Source organism: Drosophila subpulchrella, chromosome 2L (genome assembly GCF_014743375.2).
Source record: "Drosophila subpulchrella strain 33 F10 #4 breed RU33 chromosome 2L, RU_Dsub_v1.1 Primary Assembly, whole genome shotgun sequence".
Lineage (NCBI taxonomy): Eukaryota > Metazoa > Arthropoda > Insecta > Diptera > Drosophilidae > Drosophila > Drosophila subpulchrella.
In genome coordinates this window covers 4,797,001-4,817,718 of record NC_050610.1, presented here as the reverse complement: position 1 = coordinate 4,817,718, position 20,718 = coordinate 4,797,001, and the positions used below count along the sequence as shown (strand labels likewise).

The following is a 20,718-nucleotide window of genomic DNA, read 5'->3' as shown; positions in this document are numbered from 1 at the left end:
CCCATTGGTCCTGAATCCTGAATCCAGGATTCTGGGTCCTGGGTCCTGGGACCTGGAACTGGAGTCTGGGTTCTGGGTCCCTGAAATAAAGGAGGCGGCATCTGTGTGCAGTCAACAGAATGCAAAAGTGCAGTCGATTAACGGAAGTGAAAAAGGGTGCGAGATCCTCTGCCCGCCCTCCGTCTGTGGGGGCGTGTCATGTCCGCACTGGCATATGTATGAATTTTTATTAAATTTAATAAAGCTGCAATTATACAATTTACTCTGGCTGCATTTGTCACGCCCATGCGGCAGTCAAAGTGAAACCCAAAGAGTTGGAAATTAATTTGGCTGCGGTTACAACAGTCGGCCATGCGATGCAATGCAATGGAATCGGAGTAAAAAATTTAAAAAAAACCATTCTGCGAATTTATGAAACGGGAACCAGACTTATAGCGGATGGGGAGAGGGTATTATATTCAATCGATAAAGTCTATCAGCCGTTAAAAGGTATAGTGTGAATAGCTTAAGTAGCTTAAAACCCATATTACAATCAAATGCTTATCATTTAAGTAAGTATGATTTTCGAATAACCAAGGCAAACGGAGACTACTTATTTGAAGGATGTTTAATTATATGATAACAATATTTATAACTGGAAAAAAGTCTTATAACATTAAATAAATCGAATATTGACAAATATACTTATTAAAAAAAAAGAAGAGCCTATTAAGCTTGTTACAAGCCTAAAAGAGCTTGAATGTGCCACAGGTACGAAATGGTCTCATTTGATCAAGTCCTTTTAGTGATCAACTTAAGAACGCTTGTACTTAATAAGAAATATATATTTTTTAAATTAATTTATACTTAGGATCAGGAGAAATCGAACTTGTTTTTCTCGTTTTATGAATTTTGCTCTTAAGGAATGATTTCTATTTAATTCAAAAACGAGCAGCACATTCATTCTTAATAAATTCCCAAAAAAAAACCCGAAATCAAGCATAAAACACGCCTAAATGAGTTTTTCAGAGCGCTCAAATACCAAACCCAATGTAAGCACACATAATAAATTTGACAAAGCAGTGAAACATTTACAGAGGTTTCATTCGATTTCTGGCAACCTATTAGAAATAATAGGCCACACATCCTACCAACACCACATGGAAATTTTGAAATTTGCATGATTGTGGAACACATCATCGTTTCGCATCCCCACCCATAAAACCGTGCACAAATTACACGTATTTATCTGCTCTAATGACACTTTTTACGCCTCGTAAAACATGCGCCATAAACAGGGCGAATGGAGCGAGCTCAGCACGCACCAATTGACATTTTTGGCATTTGGCATACAGGTGAACCGGAGCGCCAACAATGGGCCAAAATTCCGATGCTAAGCGCTTGATAGAAAAATCATTACGGCGAGTAAATAACATCGAGGTAAACAAGTTTGCGGCGAACAAAAAGAAAGAAAAGCCCAGACAGCGGGACGTGAAAAATGAAAATAGTAATGAAAATGGTGGCAAACAAAAGTCAATCACTGCCGCCGTTGTTGTCGAAGGAAATTGTCAAAAATATTAGGGAAAGGAATCGAACCAAAAGGACACTTTGTATTATTAAACGACAGATAGACAAATCAAAATGCTCCGAGGGTGACAATAGCGACGGCTGAGTTTTCCCCGACTTTTCGCTCCCATTTCCGTTGAACTTTTCCGGCAGGTGGAAATTCTCGCACAGACACAACCGCACACGAAATCAATGTAATTGACGAACTGACTGGATGGGTAAGTGAGTGAACGAATCGTGTCGTTTATTGTGGCAACAGCTTTTCAGAGGAGCTCGCCTCCGATTTCCCTTTTCCGCAGAATTTCCCTTTGTTTGTCTTTCAACTCAATTGCATGGCAACTTTCGGGGGGTCGCCTTCCTTTTGCCGCCTATGGGACTCGACTTGCTTCTCATTTTTATTATTTCCTATGCCTGAATGTGAATTGCTTTTGAAATGCTTGCGTGCCATTTGTGTTGACAGTAAAAGCCGCTTAATGATTTCATTTTGGTTATAAATAGGATTTTTTCCAGAATATATTAAAAGGAAGAGGATTTTGACTCACTGGGCTAGGTTATGTTAAAAAAGTAAGCATGTAGTTTACAAGAATGGTTAAATAAGTAAGCAAGAGTTTGTATACTTTACAATGTATGATAAAGGGGAATAAATATATCTCTCTTTTAAGATCATAAGATCAACGTTTTTAAGGTCTTTTAAAATAATTGACTTGCTTATTGATTAAAACTTAACTTTACTTACAACTTACCATTTAAATGTGCAGCCCTTAAATCCTCTTGATTTTAAAAACTGCGCAGAACCGGCTATAAACTATTAAGTGCCCAGCTTTTTTCACACCAAGTATCCGGCGAATTATGTGCGCCTTTTAAATAAACAAAACGTGAGTTTTCGAGCGGAATTAAAGCAAGTTTGGAAAGCAAATTTCCACCTTGCCCGGTCCGAGCTAAGGAAAATTCCATTGGCCTGGCGTAGCAACAAGGGCAAAGTTTTCACATTTTTGTTTAACATTTTCGAAATGCCTTTTTATTTTTTTACACTTTTATGCATAATGGAATTAGTTAAATTTCTCTTTGCTGCGAAACTTTCGCTGAACTTGCGCCAAAAAGTTTGCTTCCTGTTTTCCCCCTTTTCGGGAATGTTATGCGTTTCTGATGACGTTGTAGAAAACGTTTCCGTTTTGCGAGTTTGCATTGAAAACTTTTTAACTTAGAACAACATTGGCCCCGGCACTCGCTCGAATTTTAATTAAAATATTTATGAATTTGTCTTCCAAGAGAGACCAAATTGACAAGAAAAGCTGGCAAAAAACGTGCGCAAAGTATCTTGATTCTGAGCTGAAAACAAAAGAACGGCCAAGAGAAATGAGTCATCTGCCGGGGATAAATGGCATGTGTCAATTGTAACTCAAAGTCACTCATGTGGATGACTTTCTAATTAAGTCAGCCAAACTGAAAGCCTCACAATCAAGCCGAGTAATAAAAAAAATTTGTAATTATTGTATTATATTTTCACTGCTGATGCTTCTAAAAACGTGCGGCGATAAGTGAATTAAATACCCATATAAAGTCATTTATATGATGTCATTTAAGCAGAAAGCTACTGAAGTTTACTCATTTAATTAAATTCACTACGTCACTAGAGAAATCAAACTATCATTACAAAGATGCAAATCACACCTAAGGAAAACCCCCCATTAGCCATTAAAATCCAGACGATTGTGAGTTCATAATTCACACAAAGTCACCGATACTAGCAATTACTTATTTGCATATTTATCACCAACCGTCTAATAAATTATTATTATGGCCTTTTATTTCGCTTTTTCGTGTTGATTACACGCCGTTCTCAGTCAATCCGGGTTGTCTAACCAGAAATTACCCAACAAATTGATCTTCAATTTGTTTAGCGCAATTAGCCAATGTTTATTGTTCTCGAATTGAAAAAAGTATATGCATTTATTCCGAGTCAACAACAGGTGGTGGATTTAAAGGGAATTCTGCTGCTTAAAGTATAAATATTTGGTATTAAAATCAAATATTAGCAGTTCCAAAAATTAAGAATAAACCAGTGGATTATTTGGATAGCAATGTGTACCTACACGAAATTAAAGGTAAAATAAATTAGTTACCCACGTTTTCTAAATAACATCATTTTACAACTTGTTCGCCAACTGTTGAACATTAAAGGACGTCGTTTCGCAGAACCGACATATTGAACACATTCCACAACAATTTGCATTTCTTTATGGTACTCACAAGTATTTTTCAACCGAACTCCCCCACACTCGTTACGCAACGCAAACGGCTTCCAACTAGTGCTCGACTGCCTGCTTTATGTCTTTCCATTATTGATGACTTAATTCCGGTTGATTTATTGAGGCCACAAACAGCCGGTCAGCGGGCTCAGTGAGCCCAGCGAGCCATGTTTTGCAATGGCCGGAACCAGGAGTCAGGACCTGGACCTGGCCAGGATGCCATTTGGTATGCACACGTACTGGGGCAAATGGAACCACTCGGTGAAGGGGCACAGCCAGCAGACCAAGCAGCTGTGCTGGTCCAGAACGTGTTTAATAAATAAGCCCAGTTAATATAGCGCAAAAAGTTGGGGGCCAAAGCAATGTAAGTAGAACCCATATATTCTAGAATTTAATCACCCCTACACCGAGAAAAAATTTTTGTAGCGATGTACCCACTCATATATCAGTGATATACACAAAATCCCAATGTAAACCTTGTTTCTTTTTATTTTTTACTAAACGACCAGGATAAAAAAATTTTATTTTAAATATATTTGCTTAAAAAAATGTATTCATATATGAATGTTTTTTTTTTATTTTAGGTGCTAGTGCTAAAGTATTCCTAACTTTTAGATAATTAAAATAGTTATAAATGACTTTAAACGTTTATAATTTTATATATTCATATTTGGTTAATGACTACTATTTATTTATTTGTATAATGCTAATAAGTAATTATATACTAAATGCTAACAATGGAAATGAGCTATATCAGCTATAGGCCTTCAGCTCTTCAGGTTTAATATCATTTCATTTTGTTTTCTTTGGTCTATTTGAATCTAGCTTATTTTCTACATGATTAGGTATTTATGACTACTATACTTTGTTCATCTGCTTATGATATTATATTTTTTAAGACATGTTCAGGTCAAAATATCATCTACCTCACTTTCCAAAGATATTTAGAAATATTTATTTCCGTGCACTCGGCAAAGGTACTTGGCATTGTCTGAGAAGTATTTATTTTCGAGTTACCTATCTCGGTGCATCGACCTCGTTGAATCGGCAACAGTTAATGATGTTAACAGGAGCTCTGAATGGCCGGCGGCAACATGCATTCAGCCGTTCCTCCATTGATCACTTCGAAAGGATGAAAAACGAGCTTTTTCAGATGGAGATACTGCAGCAAAAGTTCCATTGGCAGCAGGAGGTGTAATCGAAACGAACGCAAACTCGATTGGTGCACGGTAATTAAAATTTAATCATTGGACATTAGTATTCCCATACACACTGAGGTTGCCGTGGGCGACTGGGCCACTGGGCGTGGCAGTGGGTGTGGTCGATAATGCCGCGTTGGGGGCTTAGCCAAATGGACGAGTTCGAAGGGCCGGGGGCCAGTCAAATGAGCTCGCTTTTGAGGGGCTTTCGCCCTGGTATCTCTGCATTCACTCCGAACTGCATACTTTCAGGCATGTAAATGCACAATCCCCACCTGCGATTCTGCGAGTGTGGATAAATGTTTGATTTCGGGGTTTGGGTAACTCGTTTGTTCGTCCGTTTGTTTGTTTGTTTGTTAGGTTGCCAAGGTATTTAAGTCGCCGCTGCTTTTAGCTGCGTTTCGCTTCGGGCTTTTAATAGATTCCTGCTAATGACATGCAATTAATTTTGTGGTTTTTCAAACAGAATCATAAACTGTGGAAAAAAGATTTTGCCCAAGTGTGAGTTTTTGTGGGAGTAACTACATTCAAGCGCACGGACCCTTTAGGGTGCTTTGTTTTTGAATATACAGAGCCCTTAAACCACTCTAACCAAAAAACCATATTTATTACAAATGAAAAAAATTCTTTGTTGTAGAGTGTTACTTTAGCCAATATTTATTAGCCTAGTTTCAAATATTATACTTAATTTTTAAAATTGCTTTCAACATTAAAGTTATTTCTGATAATATTCTAAAACATTTTGATACATCATCATGGATCATCATTTGCTCGATGTTATCGAGTTGCTTGGCAACTCATCCAAAAATGATTTCCCAAGCACAGCCATCACTTTTATCAAGAAAATGCATTTTCTGCGGATTACAAGCCGTCGGAAGGATGGGTCGTCGACCCTTTGGCACATCTGCTATTCATTTCGAACTTTTATCTAACAACAAAGCTCACACATGGAATACACAATGTTTTGAGCACTCGCACAAAAGGACAACCCCAATTGCGAGTGGCCAAAAGGGCAAAGAGCCAGGGGACTCGGCCAGCAAATGGCCAGCGATGGCAATTAACTTTATAACATTTGCATGGCCCATGTGCAGTTTGCTGGCCTTGTTGTTGCGGGTAATGCACGCCAGTTGATTAATTGGAAATTGCGGTTAATGGATGGTCAGATCGGAATCGAAATCGACAATGGAGATGAAAAAGTCGCCCTGGAGTCTAGACTTTTAATTAGACCAGCAACTGAGCCTAGAAGTGTGCTCTACTCGGAGCATATGCAAAAAGTTTGCTGCCAAAACTTTGTCACTTGCCAATGAATTTATTCCTCCAGACCCAGAAAGTTGACAGATTTGCAGCGGAAAATTAACAAGTTCCGTGCGGAAAACATATTTCTTTTTTTGAATAAACTTCGCCCTCACAAAATCGAGTTAAGAAGTCAGAGAAAGTATAAAATGCTAAAAATGTGCTAAAAACTATGTTCACGGAAGAGTTTCATGGGTGTGTTTTCCTCTTTTTTTTGAAGCAGCTGTTTTCCGACCAAGTCTACCAAAACTTAAAAAGTCGTAGACGTCGCCGGCAGTTTTGTGTTGCCGCATTTTTATGCCCTTCTGGCAAACCCGAATTTCCGGCTCTGATCGCTCAACAGCCTAGAAACAGAGTTTGTTGGAAATTAAGTTTACTCGATGAGTACTTCCAGTTGTTTGCACTGCAGACGCATATTTTCCTCTATGTTGTGGTCTCTTGCAGGAAGTCAAGCATAACATTTTTATATTTCGTAGCATGTATGTCTTTGTAAATTAAATATAATTAGTTTCATGTTTCTTTCATGAAAAAAATAATCTGTAAACTATTTTACCATTTCTAACGATTTATTTTAATTTGTTATTACACCCCAATTGCTAATAATGTTTAGTAACGTGATTGAAATGTCTATTTGGAATTGGCTATTCTCAGAGTTTTAAAATCTGTTTGCCTATACTTCTATTTTTAAAAATACATCTGATTAATGTGTAATATTTAAAATACCCACTAATACAGAAAAACCCAAAAAAATATTTATTTATACTCCGAATTTCTGGCAGTCTGCACCTACTGCAGTTCCTAATCTGCCCATCTAAATTCCCGTCGTGTTCAGGACACGCGCTCAGCTGGTGATTCCCTTCGACCCAATTATCAGTTGTGATTTGAAACGAAGGCAATCAGATAAATTTTTTATAAAAGCATCAGGAATGTGCTCATGGCCAGAGCAACCGGCAATTGACCCCAATAAATTCGACCCGTAAAACAAGACCACAGCCGGCAGAGCAAAGGTCACATGGGTGGCAACCTTTTTGGAGCCTTAAAACGCCTGTTGATTTATGCAAAAGGGGATTAGCAGGGCTATCTGAGTGGGGATAAACACAACCTAACCACAGACATAACATTTCAAGTTGCCTTCCGAGCCGGAAGACCGTCTCGTAATTTCTGCCAGTCGTCGGCACTTTTAAGCCTGAATACTTTTTGAGCCGGCATAAAATAAGACAAATGAGCTAATTTCACTGGCGGAAAGGATAACAGGATCGGGCCATCGCCTTGGCCATAATAAATCGCGCACAAATGTGATATTTATATGCGTTTTTTTATACAGACATAAGCGCAAACAGCGCTCCGTTGCCATTCGCCATAAATCTATTGCCGCATTATTACTCATACGCACTGTAGACGCTGTCTACCCTAATATATCAAGGCATTACCATGGCTGTTATTCTTCTTTCTTCTCCATTGGCATGCTGTGCCCTTTCATTCGAATAAATTTACATTTATCTAGAGCATTTCCAAAGGGGGAAGAGGTTAAGCCATTCAAAAATCTTGAAAAAGAGTGTGTTCTGGATTTAACCAAAGATGTTCCACAGAATACATATTTTCACTAATTGCTCTGCTCTACCCTTTGGTGGGTAATCCATAAGTAGAAGCCAAATTGTACGGAACTTGTTCGGCCCAGTAACTAGCAGTTTAAAGTTAAACTACATTTGAAAACCCCGAGCAGAGCCAAGAGCAGCGAGAGCCCACTCCAAATCCCTATTCTGGGTGCCGTGTAGCGTGACTTGGGATTTATGAACTCCATTTCGCATGTTCGCCATTGTAAAGATTAATTGCCACAGCTCCGTACCGCTTCCCAGTGCGGCTTGTTGTTATCATTCAGCAGCAGGCCATGTCGGTGGCTGGAGCTTTTTGTTGGCCAACTGACAGGGTGGAGCCGCAGTGAAGAGCTGCAGAGGAATAGGGCGATAGGAGCGACATCGACATGCGGAGAGCTATGTGCCAAACTAAAAGTCCAAACCAGCATTGCGAACGCACTGGCGAGGGCCATTGTCGAGCGGGCAAACTTTGATTGAGAAAAACTTGTTGAAGAAAAACACTGCGGGAAATACCGTCAAATTCTATTTACAACATCCATGGGTTTTTTTTAATTATCAAAAATGAAAATAAAAAACAAAGCTTTTTATTTACTCATGTGTAAAGCTCTGATTAAATATGTTATAATATTTAAAAGTCTAAAATAAAATATACATAAGACGAGTAGGAAGCTTACATCGACATGCCACAGTTTATAACCCTTAACAGCTTAAACCATATGCATTTCGAGAAAAAACTTTTCTGACACTAGTTTGTAACCTGGTGCTGTAGATGTTAAGATGAAAACTCTAAGAAAAATGATCAATGATATAAAAAACGTACTGAATTCCCCCACCATTGAATGCATATTTTTAATTCCTCTTCATAATGATTTAATTGAACCAACTTTTGTTTCTGGCGTTGTTGATATAATTTCGAAGCGCATTATACCCAATTAAATGAACCATAATCCTTCTGTAGGCCAATGCAGCAGGCTTTACCGTCATAAAAGTTCAACTCCTTTCATTATTCTACTTAAACTTTGATGGGGCTTTTGGTTTTTGTTTGTGCTGCTGCTGTTGTTGCGAGGCTTTACTGTATTTTAATTGGCTTTTTATTTATATGAACCGAGAGCCGAGTTCCCTCCTCGAGATTGGCACAATAAATGTACTTCCGGTTCCAATTTCGAGAGGTTCCAAGGGCTGAAAATAATCTAGACCGTCTGCCGCAAATGCGGGAAATAAACTTTTTTAAATATAGCAAACATGGGCCAAGTTTGCTTGGAAACGGAAGTCATTGAACGGGAATGTTACCGTAACATTATTACTTCTTTTGTGGCTGAAAAGCTGAAAGTACTTATCAGGATTCCCCCTTGATAACGCTAACCGACGTTACTCATAATGTTTACATAAGTGTTTACTTTTGGACCATGTCTGGCACAGGGAACACTATATTTTCCTTTTGTGCTGTTTTGATATTTTCAGATGTCCCTCTGGCTTCACTTTCTTAGGAGAAAAATGCTATCATGTGTCCTACGAAAAGGTGAGTCAATTTTTAATTAAAAAAAAAGATTGTAACATTCTATTAACCTTTAGGCCAACTGGTTCAATGCCGATCGCAAGTGCTACAACTTAAACTCCACCCTGGTTGTCTTCGACAATGAAAGGGATATGCAGCTTCTGACAGCCACTCTTCAAGTACTGGGCCTACCATTTTCCAACAGTTGGAAAGACTCGATTTCGATAGGTCTTTTATCCCTGGGAATGGGTAATAGTAGTGGCTTTGTTTAGAATGGAGATGGCGCAGCCGTTGCGTATACGCCTTGGTGTCCAAATCAACCGAACAATCTCTTGGCCAAAGACTGTGTGGGCTATGCGAATTACAATGGCTTTGGATACCACAATATCGAGTGCAGCCTGTACGAGTTTTCCTTTGTGTGTCAACCCAAAAGAGTGGAAACAGAAAGCTATTTGTGTTTGAAGAAAGAACAATTCTTGGAAGTTGAAATAATAGTGTAAAAGAATTATAAATTTAGTTATAGGACAATGAAAACTCAAATAAAAATTATGAAATTTAACATCTCAACTTTTCCCCGAACTATTCCGGCATCTCCTTTTACCCCAGACAATAAAACGGTGGAAAGTCATAAACAAAACAGGCTAAGCTGATAAAAAATGTGTTGACTTTATGGCCAGAAGGGGCAAACCCGCAACAGGCTAGATATCATAAGTCATTTTTTTCCGAAATTTATGGGACTTATCGAGGCGGTCGCAAATTGGCAAAAGTTAGGAAACCGAATAGCAGGAGGGGAACAAGCTCATTAAAAAGTGCTGTTTTTCTTGGTGCTTAAAGTTTAAAGGTACTTTTTGAAAAAACTTTCCCGAACTAAAGAAAAGTTAGTTGAAGTCGGGAAAAAGAGTTTCATTGCAGAGCAAACAAATGACATTCGAGCACAAAGCGAAACAAAACTCCAAGTCAGGCTAGCAAATAAAAATCCCCCTTTGTCCCCAGGAAACACAGAACTCATTTAGAGGAATTACAATTACAATTGCTGTGGCAGGCGACTAACACCTGTGTCAACATTTTCTGTCCGGCCATCTTCCTCCCCGGAGATTGGCGTGTCCCAAGCCTGGACAATCAATCATCCAGCCTGATTCCCATCTTAGTCCATGCCAAGCGCTAGCCCCCAGAGATTCCCAAGCCCACCTGACTTGGTGGGTGAGCAGCCAACAGCCAACAATTAATAAATTGAGTTTAATTAAATAGGAGTCAGCACCTCTTTTGCAGCCAAAGTACAAAAGTCTGGCCTTTTTCCCGGCAAATGCAAATCATTTTAATGCAATTAATTAATATGAGGCGAGGCGAAACTTTTCCAGCTTCCTCAAAGAAAAGCGAAAAGCACACAAGTTGGAAATCATATTTGCCACCGCCCTATTCTGCTAATGGGGCAAAGTGAGCACACACACATTCTCTGTGAGAGGCTGGCAAATTGAGTGCTAATTAAATTAAAAACGGAGTAAAAATAGTTTTGCAAAAGTCAGTTCCCCTTCTCCAGTTCTTCAGAAGGTGGTTTCCCGTACTCCTCCCGCTCCACTTTGGTTTCTTCTTGTCGTGTAAATGAGCTCCAACTTGCTGTGCAAATAACGCGTGTAGTTAAGTTTCCAAAGTGGGTACAAGGAAAAGTGCCAGGCTGAAACTATCAGGGAAAACGCACATGCACCTTGAGAAATTCCAGGACTTTACAAAGTCTTTTTTCGATTTCTGTTATAAATATTTTTTGTTAAATTGTCACAATAAATGTATACTTATATTTGTAATTAATTCCATTTAAATTAAGGTACGAAAATTGTTTAAATTTTAGATATAAAGTAAGATAATAATATAAAATTAGATAATAGCTTACCAGCTTTGCAAAAGAGGAGTTTAACTTCCCAATCTTAATTTTAATTAGAAATTTATTTTTGATCAAAAACAAATTTTTTAAATTAACGCAAATTCTTCAACAAATGTTTATAAAATATTACTTTTATTACAAAGAAACTATTTTCTTTCTCAGGCTTTTCAATTTTTGTACTAAGCCTATGTACTCCAAACTACTTTTTCTCGCAGTGTCCCTTGAGCCATTCAAATCCGTAACCAAGGAAAAACAATTTCGAATTAAGTATGCGCATATGTTTGTGCAAATGGCAAGCAACTTAAAAAACCAAAGAAAAAAGGAACAGGACAAGGCAGAACAAACCCGAAAAACAAGCTGAGGCAGCAGACCCTGTCCTTAAATCCTTTTCTACCCCCTCGGCGCTTTCCTTTCCCAGAAGCTAACCGCAAGGACCACGGAGGCGGAGTGATTGCAAACAGGATGAAAATGCAGCTGGCAAGACGAAAGCCAACAAACTGAAACGCTTGAGTCGAGTGAGATGCGGAGGATGAGCGGCGAAGGGCAGCCGGAAACGGAAGTGCAAGGAGCTGCGCAAGAAGAAGCAGATGCAGCTGAGCCAAGGAGCCAGGCTAATGCTGCTGAGGCGCTCCTCGAACCGTTCCTACACAAAAACCAAAAAATTATAAACAGGAGAACAAGACTAGTACTTATTTTTTAAAGTTTATAACTTCGTAGGTATTTATAATTTAAAATATTATAAATTATAACAAACTTAACGTTTACGATCCTCTTTAAAATTCCCATTGTTATTATTATCTTACTAACTTTTGTCTTAACCCCCTAAAGTTATTGCCAAATAATCATCAAGAAAAAAAAATAAATGAATCTTAACTGTTAAAAATGTCTATATTTATTGAACGTCACAAATAGATTGATTTGAAATATAGAGAATTATATTGGAAATTATATGTTTATTTTTTCTGTGTTTCACCGTTTCAGCTTCTGGGTTTGTTTTTGCCTCAAGCACGCTCGAGATGCAAAGTAAATGCAAAACCACAGCAAATTATGTCGAGGGGGTCGGAATCTGTTGGGTGATGTCTGCTGGCGCGATAAGGACGAAGATCCAAAGGCGAGGGAACTTGGGACCTCCGGCGGAGCCGCTCAAGTGATTTTCCTTGAGTGGAGTGGAGTCTTGAGCAGTTGTCTGTTTAACCATTATGTTTAGTTGCAGGCAATTTGTTCTTTCCCGTGTTGCCAAGGTAAACTATTTTTTCTTCGCCACTCCTCAAAATTTCGACAAGAGCCTTCGGGCTAAACTACACTGTGCTGTTAGGTTTTTATAGACTGTTTTGCTGCTCCACATAAAAAGTAATCTTTTAGTTTTCTAATAAATATAAACATAAAATGTTAGTTATTAATTTTCCAAATATTTATTGTATCTTCCAAATATTTATTAAAATAGAAAATACATTAAAAATATTTTTAACTTTCTTGAAATAGATCATTTTAATAAATTTAAGAACTGTCTAGCATTAAAGATCTTTAACCAAACACCTTAAAACAGAACTCTTGTTGGGCAGTGTTTTTCTTATTTTCAAGAGTATTTCCCAAAGTGCATTGCAGGAGGAGATTAAGTTGCAGGAGGCTAAAAGAACTTTATTAAAATAGCACAAACAGAACAGGAGCCATTGCTCACAGCTCATCATGGAGCGTGGAGGGCCCCAGATCCTTGAAGGTAAATGGAGGTGGGCCGGATTCCTTCGTCTTTAGTTTCTGGTGCAGGACCTGACTGCGGAACTCCTCGAGGAAACGTTTGAGCCTGCTCAATATCCCTGATATGTAGATATCGGAGAATGGATACACGAACTGCAGCGAGTCGATGGCGATGAAGGGTAGATCTGCTTTTGCACATATGGAGAACTGAATGCCCGAACTGAATACGGCCGCAAGTTAAAGTGAACTTTCAACTCCGTCAGCTGGATTTCCACAATCGAGTGGAAGTCCATCGCGGATGAAATATCATCTGGCAGGTGAAAAAGCAACAGCAAGGGTCGCTCTTCGATGAGCTCTCCTACGTTCTTAAAGTTACCCTCGTGGTAAAAATTAAACATGATTTTAGTTTTGTATACTTTAAATGTCCCTCTTCGAAGAAATCATATCATATTCACCAAGGCGAAACATTAAATAAGGTATTATATGGTAGCAGTTGGAAAAGATCGTAGCCAGGATGATCGGGATCTTTTTTTGAGATCAATAATGTTCTGTTATTTTGACTTATATTGCAGGACGACAAGACTACAGAGTAGATTTGGGAAAACAACGATAATGTGCACCATCGATAGTATTGGCTATTCTATTCTATTCTATAGAGACCATTATGGATAGTATCGATACTATAAAAAATCATAGAAAAAAACATTAAATTACAAAAACCAAAAAAAATTTTGAAAATTGATTAACGCAATTAAAAAATTTTTAATGCTGAACATTTAGGGATAATAAAACCATTCCATAAGAAAAAGAAGATTTTACATCTTTTACAATAAGAGGGTTGAAATTAAAGAGTTCGGTAATAATAAAAAAAAAGAAAGGGTTAGCTTAGATGGGTGTATACAGACCTTAATTTAAAGTACTTTATATGTATAGTCCAATAAAATGTTATTCCTCGCCAGAATATTAAGCCTACCCTTAAATTGGGTTTGGAGTATTTATAAAAGAGAGTTATGAAATAAAGCAACTGCATAACGACGAACAGGCATTTAGTTACACCTTTAGTGTTTATTAACAAAGTAGGTACTATTTGTGAAATAGTGTTTGGTATTACTTAAGATACCTTTCGCATCACTGATCGAAGTAAATAAAACCATTTAGCCATTTGAGGCATTCCAATCTACCAATTGCAGGCACATAACTTGAAAACGGGAAGGCGAAATGCCAACAGCTTTACAGGCATTAAAGGGTTAAGTGTCGCCATATCGAGCAGGGAAAATGTCTAACGAAAATAAACAAGAGTTGGCTCACTCTTCGGTAATCGTTTGGGCCGGGTGCAAAAGGGCTAAGCAAATATTTGCAGCGGCAACTTCGCAAATGAGCTTCAGCCCAAAAGACAGAGGACGATGACGATGAGGAGTTGTCGTTGCGTTGTCGCCAGGATTTCAAAAGGACCTCAGCTCTGGCGGAAACGGAAACAACAACTTTCCCGCTCTCCAGGAGCAGGATGGAAGGATGGATGTAAGGACGGGTTGGGTTGGATGTTCTGGTGGCAGGACGCCTGTCGTGGCTGCCATTTAATGACATTTTTGCGCCCATTTGAGCTTCCGGGCCTGCTGTCTGCTGTCGATTTCTGCAATAATTTACTTAAGAAAAGTCTAAATATGTTTTCCAGGGCCTGGCATCTCCATCTTGTGGCCCGGCAATTGTTTATTGCGTTTATCTGTCCGTCTGGAGGCGATAAAATGTTGTGAAAACCCAGCGACAATATCCAATAAATCGTTGTTCTTCCAGGGGGATTGCGGCCTGACCTTCGCAACTCACTTCGGTTTTTGCAATTCCGGGTTTGTTTGTATTTGCCTCGCTTTGTCTGCTCCCTGGCTTTTTTCAAAGGGTTTAATTGTCCTTTTTGTTCGCCTTTGTTGACATAGGTGGCCTGGAGATGAGGTTGTGTGGAATAAAGGACTTCCCCATATGCCTTGCCGTATTATGAATGGCTTTGTATTTTTGGGGGTAGGCCAACAAAAGTGTTAATTAACTTGTATAAATCAGTGGCCAATAGACTTGTGGAAAGGTCCGAAGGTCGTAAATTCAAGTTGAGTTAGATTGAAATGGGATCGAGAGGGTTCATCCCAGACCTAATTGAGGTAAAAGGGTAAAGTGCTTTAAGTTAGCCCAATGGAAGCTAGACAAATCTAATAAATAATTTACATTTTAATGTCCTCTGATTTATATAGTTATTCTTTCTCGCAAATGCCTCTGCAATTTTTTATCAATATCCTTTGGTAATGTACATTTTCAATATCAGCAGTCACTCTTAATCTCTGCATCCTCTTGCCACCTTTCCTGCTTTGGCCAATTGCAGTCACTTCTATAAACCATTCCTGGGTAGCCAATAAATCCGCAAACTGTAAATCTCAATAATGCGAGGCGGAGCCATTAAAAGTCAATGGAAGCTGAGCGGAAAAAGAGCTTGTCAAAGCATCCGCATAATTCAGCCGAGACATTTCACGCCATCTCCACGGCATCTGCACCACCCAAATCACCCAAACCACCCACTGCACTACCCATACCACCCAGCAACCGCTGAACTGAGGCTGAGCTCATAATTCTCGCGTTTCCTGACATCAGATTGAATTTGCGCAATGAACGCGACTCTCTGCTCATGATAAATGCATTTTGGCGCCAAAACGATTTGTTGCGCGTACTTTGGCGCAATGCGAATGCGAATGCGAAAATTTATGAGACTTTGTAATGCAATTCATAAGCTACGCGCTGCACTTTTCCAAAAGTTGCAATTTATTGTTGAGCCAAGTGGCCAGCTCGAGCAAACAAATTGCCAATGCAATGCATTCGATATTGCCGCGCAAGAACTGCTTTATATGTTAATCCAAATGTTATTCGCAATAAAATGGAAATACTCGCTTTTGCGGCATCACAAACAGGATAAAACACAATTCTGGCTATAGAAAAAAATCGCTGGAAATAATGGTTCAGTTCCTTAAATAAATATTTCAACACGCTTAAAAAAATTAAGCATACATTTGAAAAATTATAAATATATATATATTATTGAAGAACCGCTTCGAATCGCTTCATACTTATTAAAAAAGATTCATATTTTAAAATTTCATATCATAGGAATATTTATTTATTTATATAAAACTACCTTAAAGTTAAAACTATAGGCTAACTAAACTAAGAGCTCTAGCGGCTAAGGACTTGTATGTATTATTTTTTCTCGTTTAGAATATGTTACCCATTTTTTATAATATAACAATACCCATTTATTTAATTTTTCTTTCATGTATTGGAAACATAATGAAGGAAATACATATATTATTTTGGCTCGTTAAGAATTTGTTACCTATTTTGTATAATTTAACAATACCCATTTATTTTATTTTTCTTTTATGTATTGGAAACATAATGAAGGATATATATTATTTTGGCTCGTTAAGAACTTGTTAACTATTTTGTATAATTTAAAAATACCGATTTATTTTCTGTCATGTAACATATTGGAAACATAATGAAGTTGCTTATCTAAATAAATAGAGCAAACTGAAAAACTTTCCCTGGCAGATACTTATAAATTTGAGTTCATGTGATGCAAATTGCCAGGATCTATCCTTTCAGACAGGCTCTATGCTTTTAGCCCAACTCTCTCCTGTGTGCCAAGTGTACTGTGACAAGTTTAATTATTGCCGTACTCCACCCAGTGCCGCCGTACTTGGGGTTTGTTTGCGCAGTCATTTAGCCAGTCCGTCATTCCGTCAGTCTGTCATCCAGTCGGTCTGCCAATGTTGACAGCATCGCCGTCGCTTAACGCCTCACTTGGCAGCTCCACCGGGAGTCTGAGTATTAAAACAATTTTGTTAATTAAGTAGGAAAAATTGTTAGTTTATTTACTCGTCAACTTTGCCAGTGCCAAACACCTCACACACTCTCCCTCCCATTCCCTATGGACACTTTTGCCGTAGCAGCTAAGTTCCAGAGTTTGCTCAAAAATTCTCAAGTGCACAATTAATTAGTAAAGTTGGGCCAAGGCAAAAGCCGAAGCAAAAACAAAGCACATCGCAATATTCCACTCTTTCTCCATTTTCCCGGAATTTATGGCCCATTTTGATTAGACTCGCTGAAAAGCATCGCAAGTTTGCACAAGTTCTAAAACTATCTGTAAGTAGGCAAAGCTTTTCCGATTATTTTCCAAGGAGTTTGTTGAGGGTAGGCAAGAATTGAAAATTGATTGGGACTTGCATAAGTAATGAACCGATTCAGTGGAATTCTATTCTTGATTTCGCCCTTCGGAGGAAGCTTATACAATAGCTGAAGAGTAAATTAAATTGAAATGGGAATAAGCCATGAGTTGAATAAAAATAAGGGGGAGGCTTAGAACAGGCAATAAATAGAAAAGTACGAATTATTTTAAAAATTAAGTCATCATGTCTTGAGTCTTGAACTGTGGTGCTATATTGATAAAATATGATGCTTAATAAAGATATGAAGGATAGGTTCTTGAAGCAATATATTTTGGCACCTTTCTAAAAATAAAAGATTTTCATGACACCTATACATCATTATTACACTCTTAAAGAGGGTATACCGACCCTTGGAAAAGCTTAAGTGCCAGCAACATAAAATTTTGCAAATCGTATTACTTGATACGTACTCATATCTACCATGGGACACATAGGGTGAAAATGGTACAAATTTGATGTTTTCCAAAATATTTGCCTTATTTTGTTCTTAAATGTTTTTATTTATCTTATCTTATCTTTTAGTGACATTTTAACCCTTAAAAACTGCAAAATGGGCAAGCCAAAGTTAGCTTTTACAGTATTCATTATAAACAGTTCCTTACAATCTTTATTGTGTATGCTACATAATTGCCGAGATATAAACCTGTTCTGAAATTATGACTTTATAATATCCATTACCCACATATACTTTTGACGAATAATAAATCACCAAAATGTAAAACTAGTTAGAAATTGTATTTAGGAAACTTTTTTTTTTCAGATCCTTCAGAAACCTAGAAATACCCAACACGAATTTGAATACTTTGGTGGAAGTTGTGCAAAAAGCTCGTTTAGCTGGTAAAGTAATTGGATAAGCTTTCTGTTAACAACATTTAGTAAGTGACCTAACCATGAACTGCTTGCTCAGTTACCCCATCCTTAAAAATTAATTTAAAATTTAAAATTTATTTTATTTTTATTTAATTAAGTTTTTAAATTTAAATTAAATTTATAAGTAGGGCTTACAGTCATTTTCGTTGCGTTCTCTTAGAATAATCTTAAGATACAACAGATGTCAGGGTAAGGAATAGATTTTGGAAGAAATGTGTAAAAGTGTACACATTTTTATTCTATCACCTTACCTTACTTATTAATTCGCACAAATATTTTTCGCCTTCTGAATATCCAACTGAAGCTTGCCGCCGACGTTATGCCCCATAACTTATCAAGTTTTATGAGAAATTTATACTGCATAAAAAAACAAATGAGCGAAATAAGCCAAAATTGGTCATGCTCAACTAAAAACGTGTGTGTTATTTTCAAAGGAAAAAGGAAAATTATTTAATTTGTAAACTGATTGATTGCTTACTGAAATTATATGGAATTTTAGCATTATATGGAATTATATGGAATGCTTCCTTTTAATTTGGGCATTTAATTGCAAAACATTTAGTTGGTGTTGAAAATTATACAATTAGGCAGATTACAATCATAATTGGAATAATAATTAAAGGGTCTGTTTTATGTTCCAACACAATGGAGTGCGGATAAGATCAGGGTGTGAATTATAACAAGGTAACGACAATCCGGGAAATTGTTATGCAACTTATTCTTCGCCAACCTCAACCAGATGAATGAACAATTCAAAACATTACATCAATTGCCGCTGATTGGCTGAGACCTGCAACCATGAAAAGCAATTGAAAAAACAAGTTAAAAAAAGGGTTATTAAAAATAATAAAGACTGATAAATAAAATAAATGCAACGAGTTACAAAACAACAAATTATGTATAAAACAACATTTTAAATAAATAAATTAGAGAATAATAATGCAATTTATTTAGGCATATATATAACCCTTAAATACCAGATAGCAAAACGCGTGTTATATTTTAGAGACCGTGTATAGAGTAGTTACCTGCAACATGCACAGATGGAAACAGTTGCTGTGACTTAAGTTTTTCTCCTTTCTGCTCTGCGGTTGCCTTTTTATTTTCATTTGCATTACATTTTCCTTTCCTTTGGATGGCTTTACTATATCAAAAACCCATGAAAAACGTTTTTGTGCCTCCCGTTGACTTTAGCCCCGTTTTGCAGTGCTTTAGGCCAACGAGCTCATTACTTTCAATTAGATACATTAGCCGCAGACCCCACATTGTTTACTTTCGTTTCGGAAATTCGCTGTCTGACGGTAGAAAAGGCGTTTGATGTCATTTTGGGCCTGGTCCCGTGTTTTCCGCAACTGAGATCTGTTTCCCTCTTGTTTTTAGAATTAATTGCTACCGCTTTTGCTGTCAACTCTTTTTATTAGGTGTAGGGAAATAGCTTGGGGCCCCTTTTAAATGGGAGTCAAGGGTGAGGTTCACTGCCCTGCACATCTTTGACAACTAAGATGCAGTGCAAAATTAAGCCTAACTCTCGTCAAGTCTACATGATAGCATAAGTTTCGTTTTAAACTCTTTATCACGAATGTTGGTAATTGATGCTTTACTAAAGTGTGAAAGAAAATGAAAACAATGGCGTGATAGCGTCTAACTTTGCTAAGATCAATGCCATAACTTTTAACAACTATTCAATATGTTTCCAAATTTATTTCTCTACTATCTATGGCTAAGCTTTTTTAATTATTTTCATTCTTTATTGCTCTGGACAATGCTGGAGCCTGCAGGTGTCCAAATGCGGTAAGCAACAGGCGTTTATAACGATACAGACAGTTGCGAAACCCAATCACATCAGTCAACAATATGTTATTACACCCCACGAAATGGCTCTGATTAAATGTTAATTGAAAGGAAATGAGTATTATAATTATATATTTTGGTGGTTACACAAAATGTACCAAACTTTTCCTTTTCAAAGTGTATGAGAAGGTCTTAAAATATCTTCATAATCTGATATTTTATATCATCTGCGGCTATACTTATATTTTAAGTATATACTAGAACTTATTTATAATTATAAGTATTACATATTCACTGCCTTTTTGGCCACAGAACATTGACAATGGATTTTTTATTGTACCATTTATGCATTTCTTTAGGGGATTTCGTATGCTAAGTGAATGCTAATCCTTTTAAACTTCACCTGGCTGAAATGTGTTAGCTCTCTACTTTTTTTCAGTGTACCCATATGGATATCGGGGCTTTGGTTACACGCAACTTCTGTGCACACGAGACCGAAATATGAAAACAACCGCCTGGCAGCTCCCCACAAAGCAATGTCACCCAACCCGCAGATGGCGCCGGGTCGTTCGTGAGTGTCAATTTTCGGCGATTTTCATTCGTTTTCCATTTTCTTCTGCGGATGCAGCTTTTAAAAGCTCTTGGCTCCGCAGTTTGGCAGAAGGCGTTGCCAATGGCTCATTCAATTAGACGGCTTCCATTTAACCCGATGTGCTCGCTCTCCTACGTGATACCAATTTATATGCAGAGTTCATTTGGCCAAAATGGTGATCGGCATTATCGTACTGCTCTTATCGCTACTTTCCCTGGATTCGCTCACGAACGCGTGTAAGTGGGAAGATCGCGTTGTC

At 37.7% G+C, this 20,718-nt stretch overlaps 1 protein-coding gene across 1 annotated transcript; it reads left to right on the top strand.

The window, feature by feature from the left end:
- Positions 1-9,123: 9,123 nt before the first annotated feature.
- Positions 9,124-9,648, top strand: LOC119546151. The gene is made up of 3 exons (XM_037852260.1): positions 9,124-9,210; positions 9,272-9,400; positions 9,454-9,648. The coding sequence occupies exons 1-3, from the start codon at positions 9,124-9,126 to the stop codon at positions 9,646-9,648; spliced, it is 411 nt and encodes a 136-aa protein (XP_037708188.1).
- Positions 9,649-20,718: the final 11,070 nt, after the last annotated feature.

Bases quoted from the DNA above. Each gene is read 5' to 3' on its own strand.
- LOC119546151 (XM_037852260.1), top strand. From the start codon at position 9,124: ATGGGCCAAGTTTGCTTGGAAACGGAAGTCATTGAACGGGAATGTTAC. The intron at 9,211-9,271 runs GTACTTATCAGG...TGTTTACATAAG, and splicing joins TTGTGGCTGAAAAGCTGAAA to TGTTTACTTTTGGACCATGT. The intron at 9,401-9,453 runs GTGAGTCAATTT...ATTAACCTTTAG, and splicing joins ATCATGTGTCCTACGAAAAG to GCCAACTGGTTCAATGCCGA.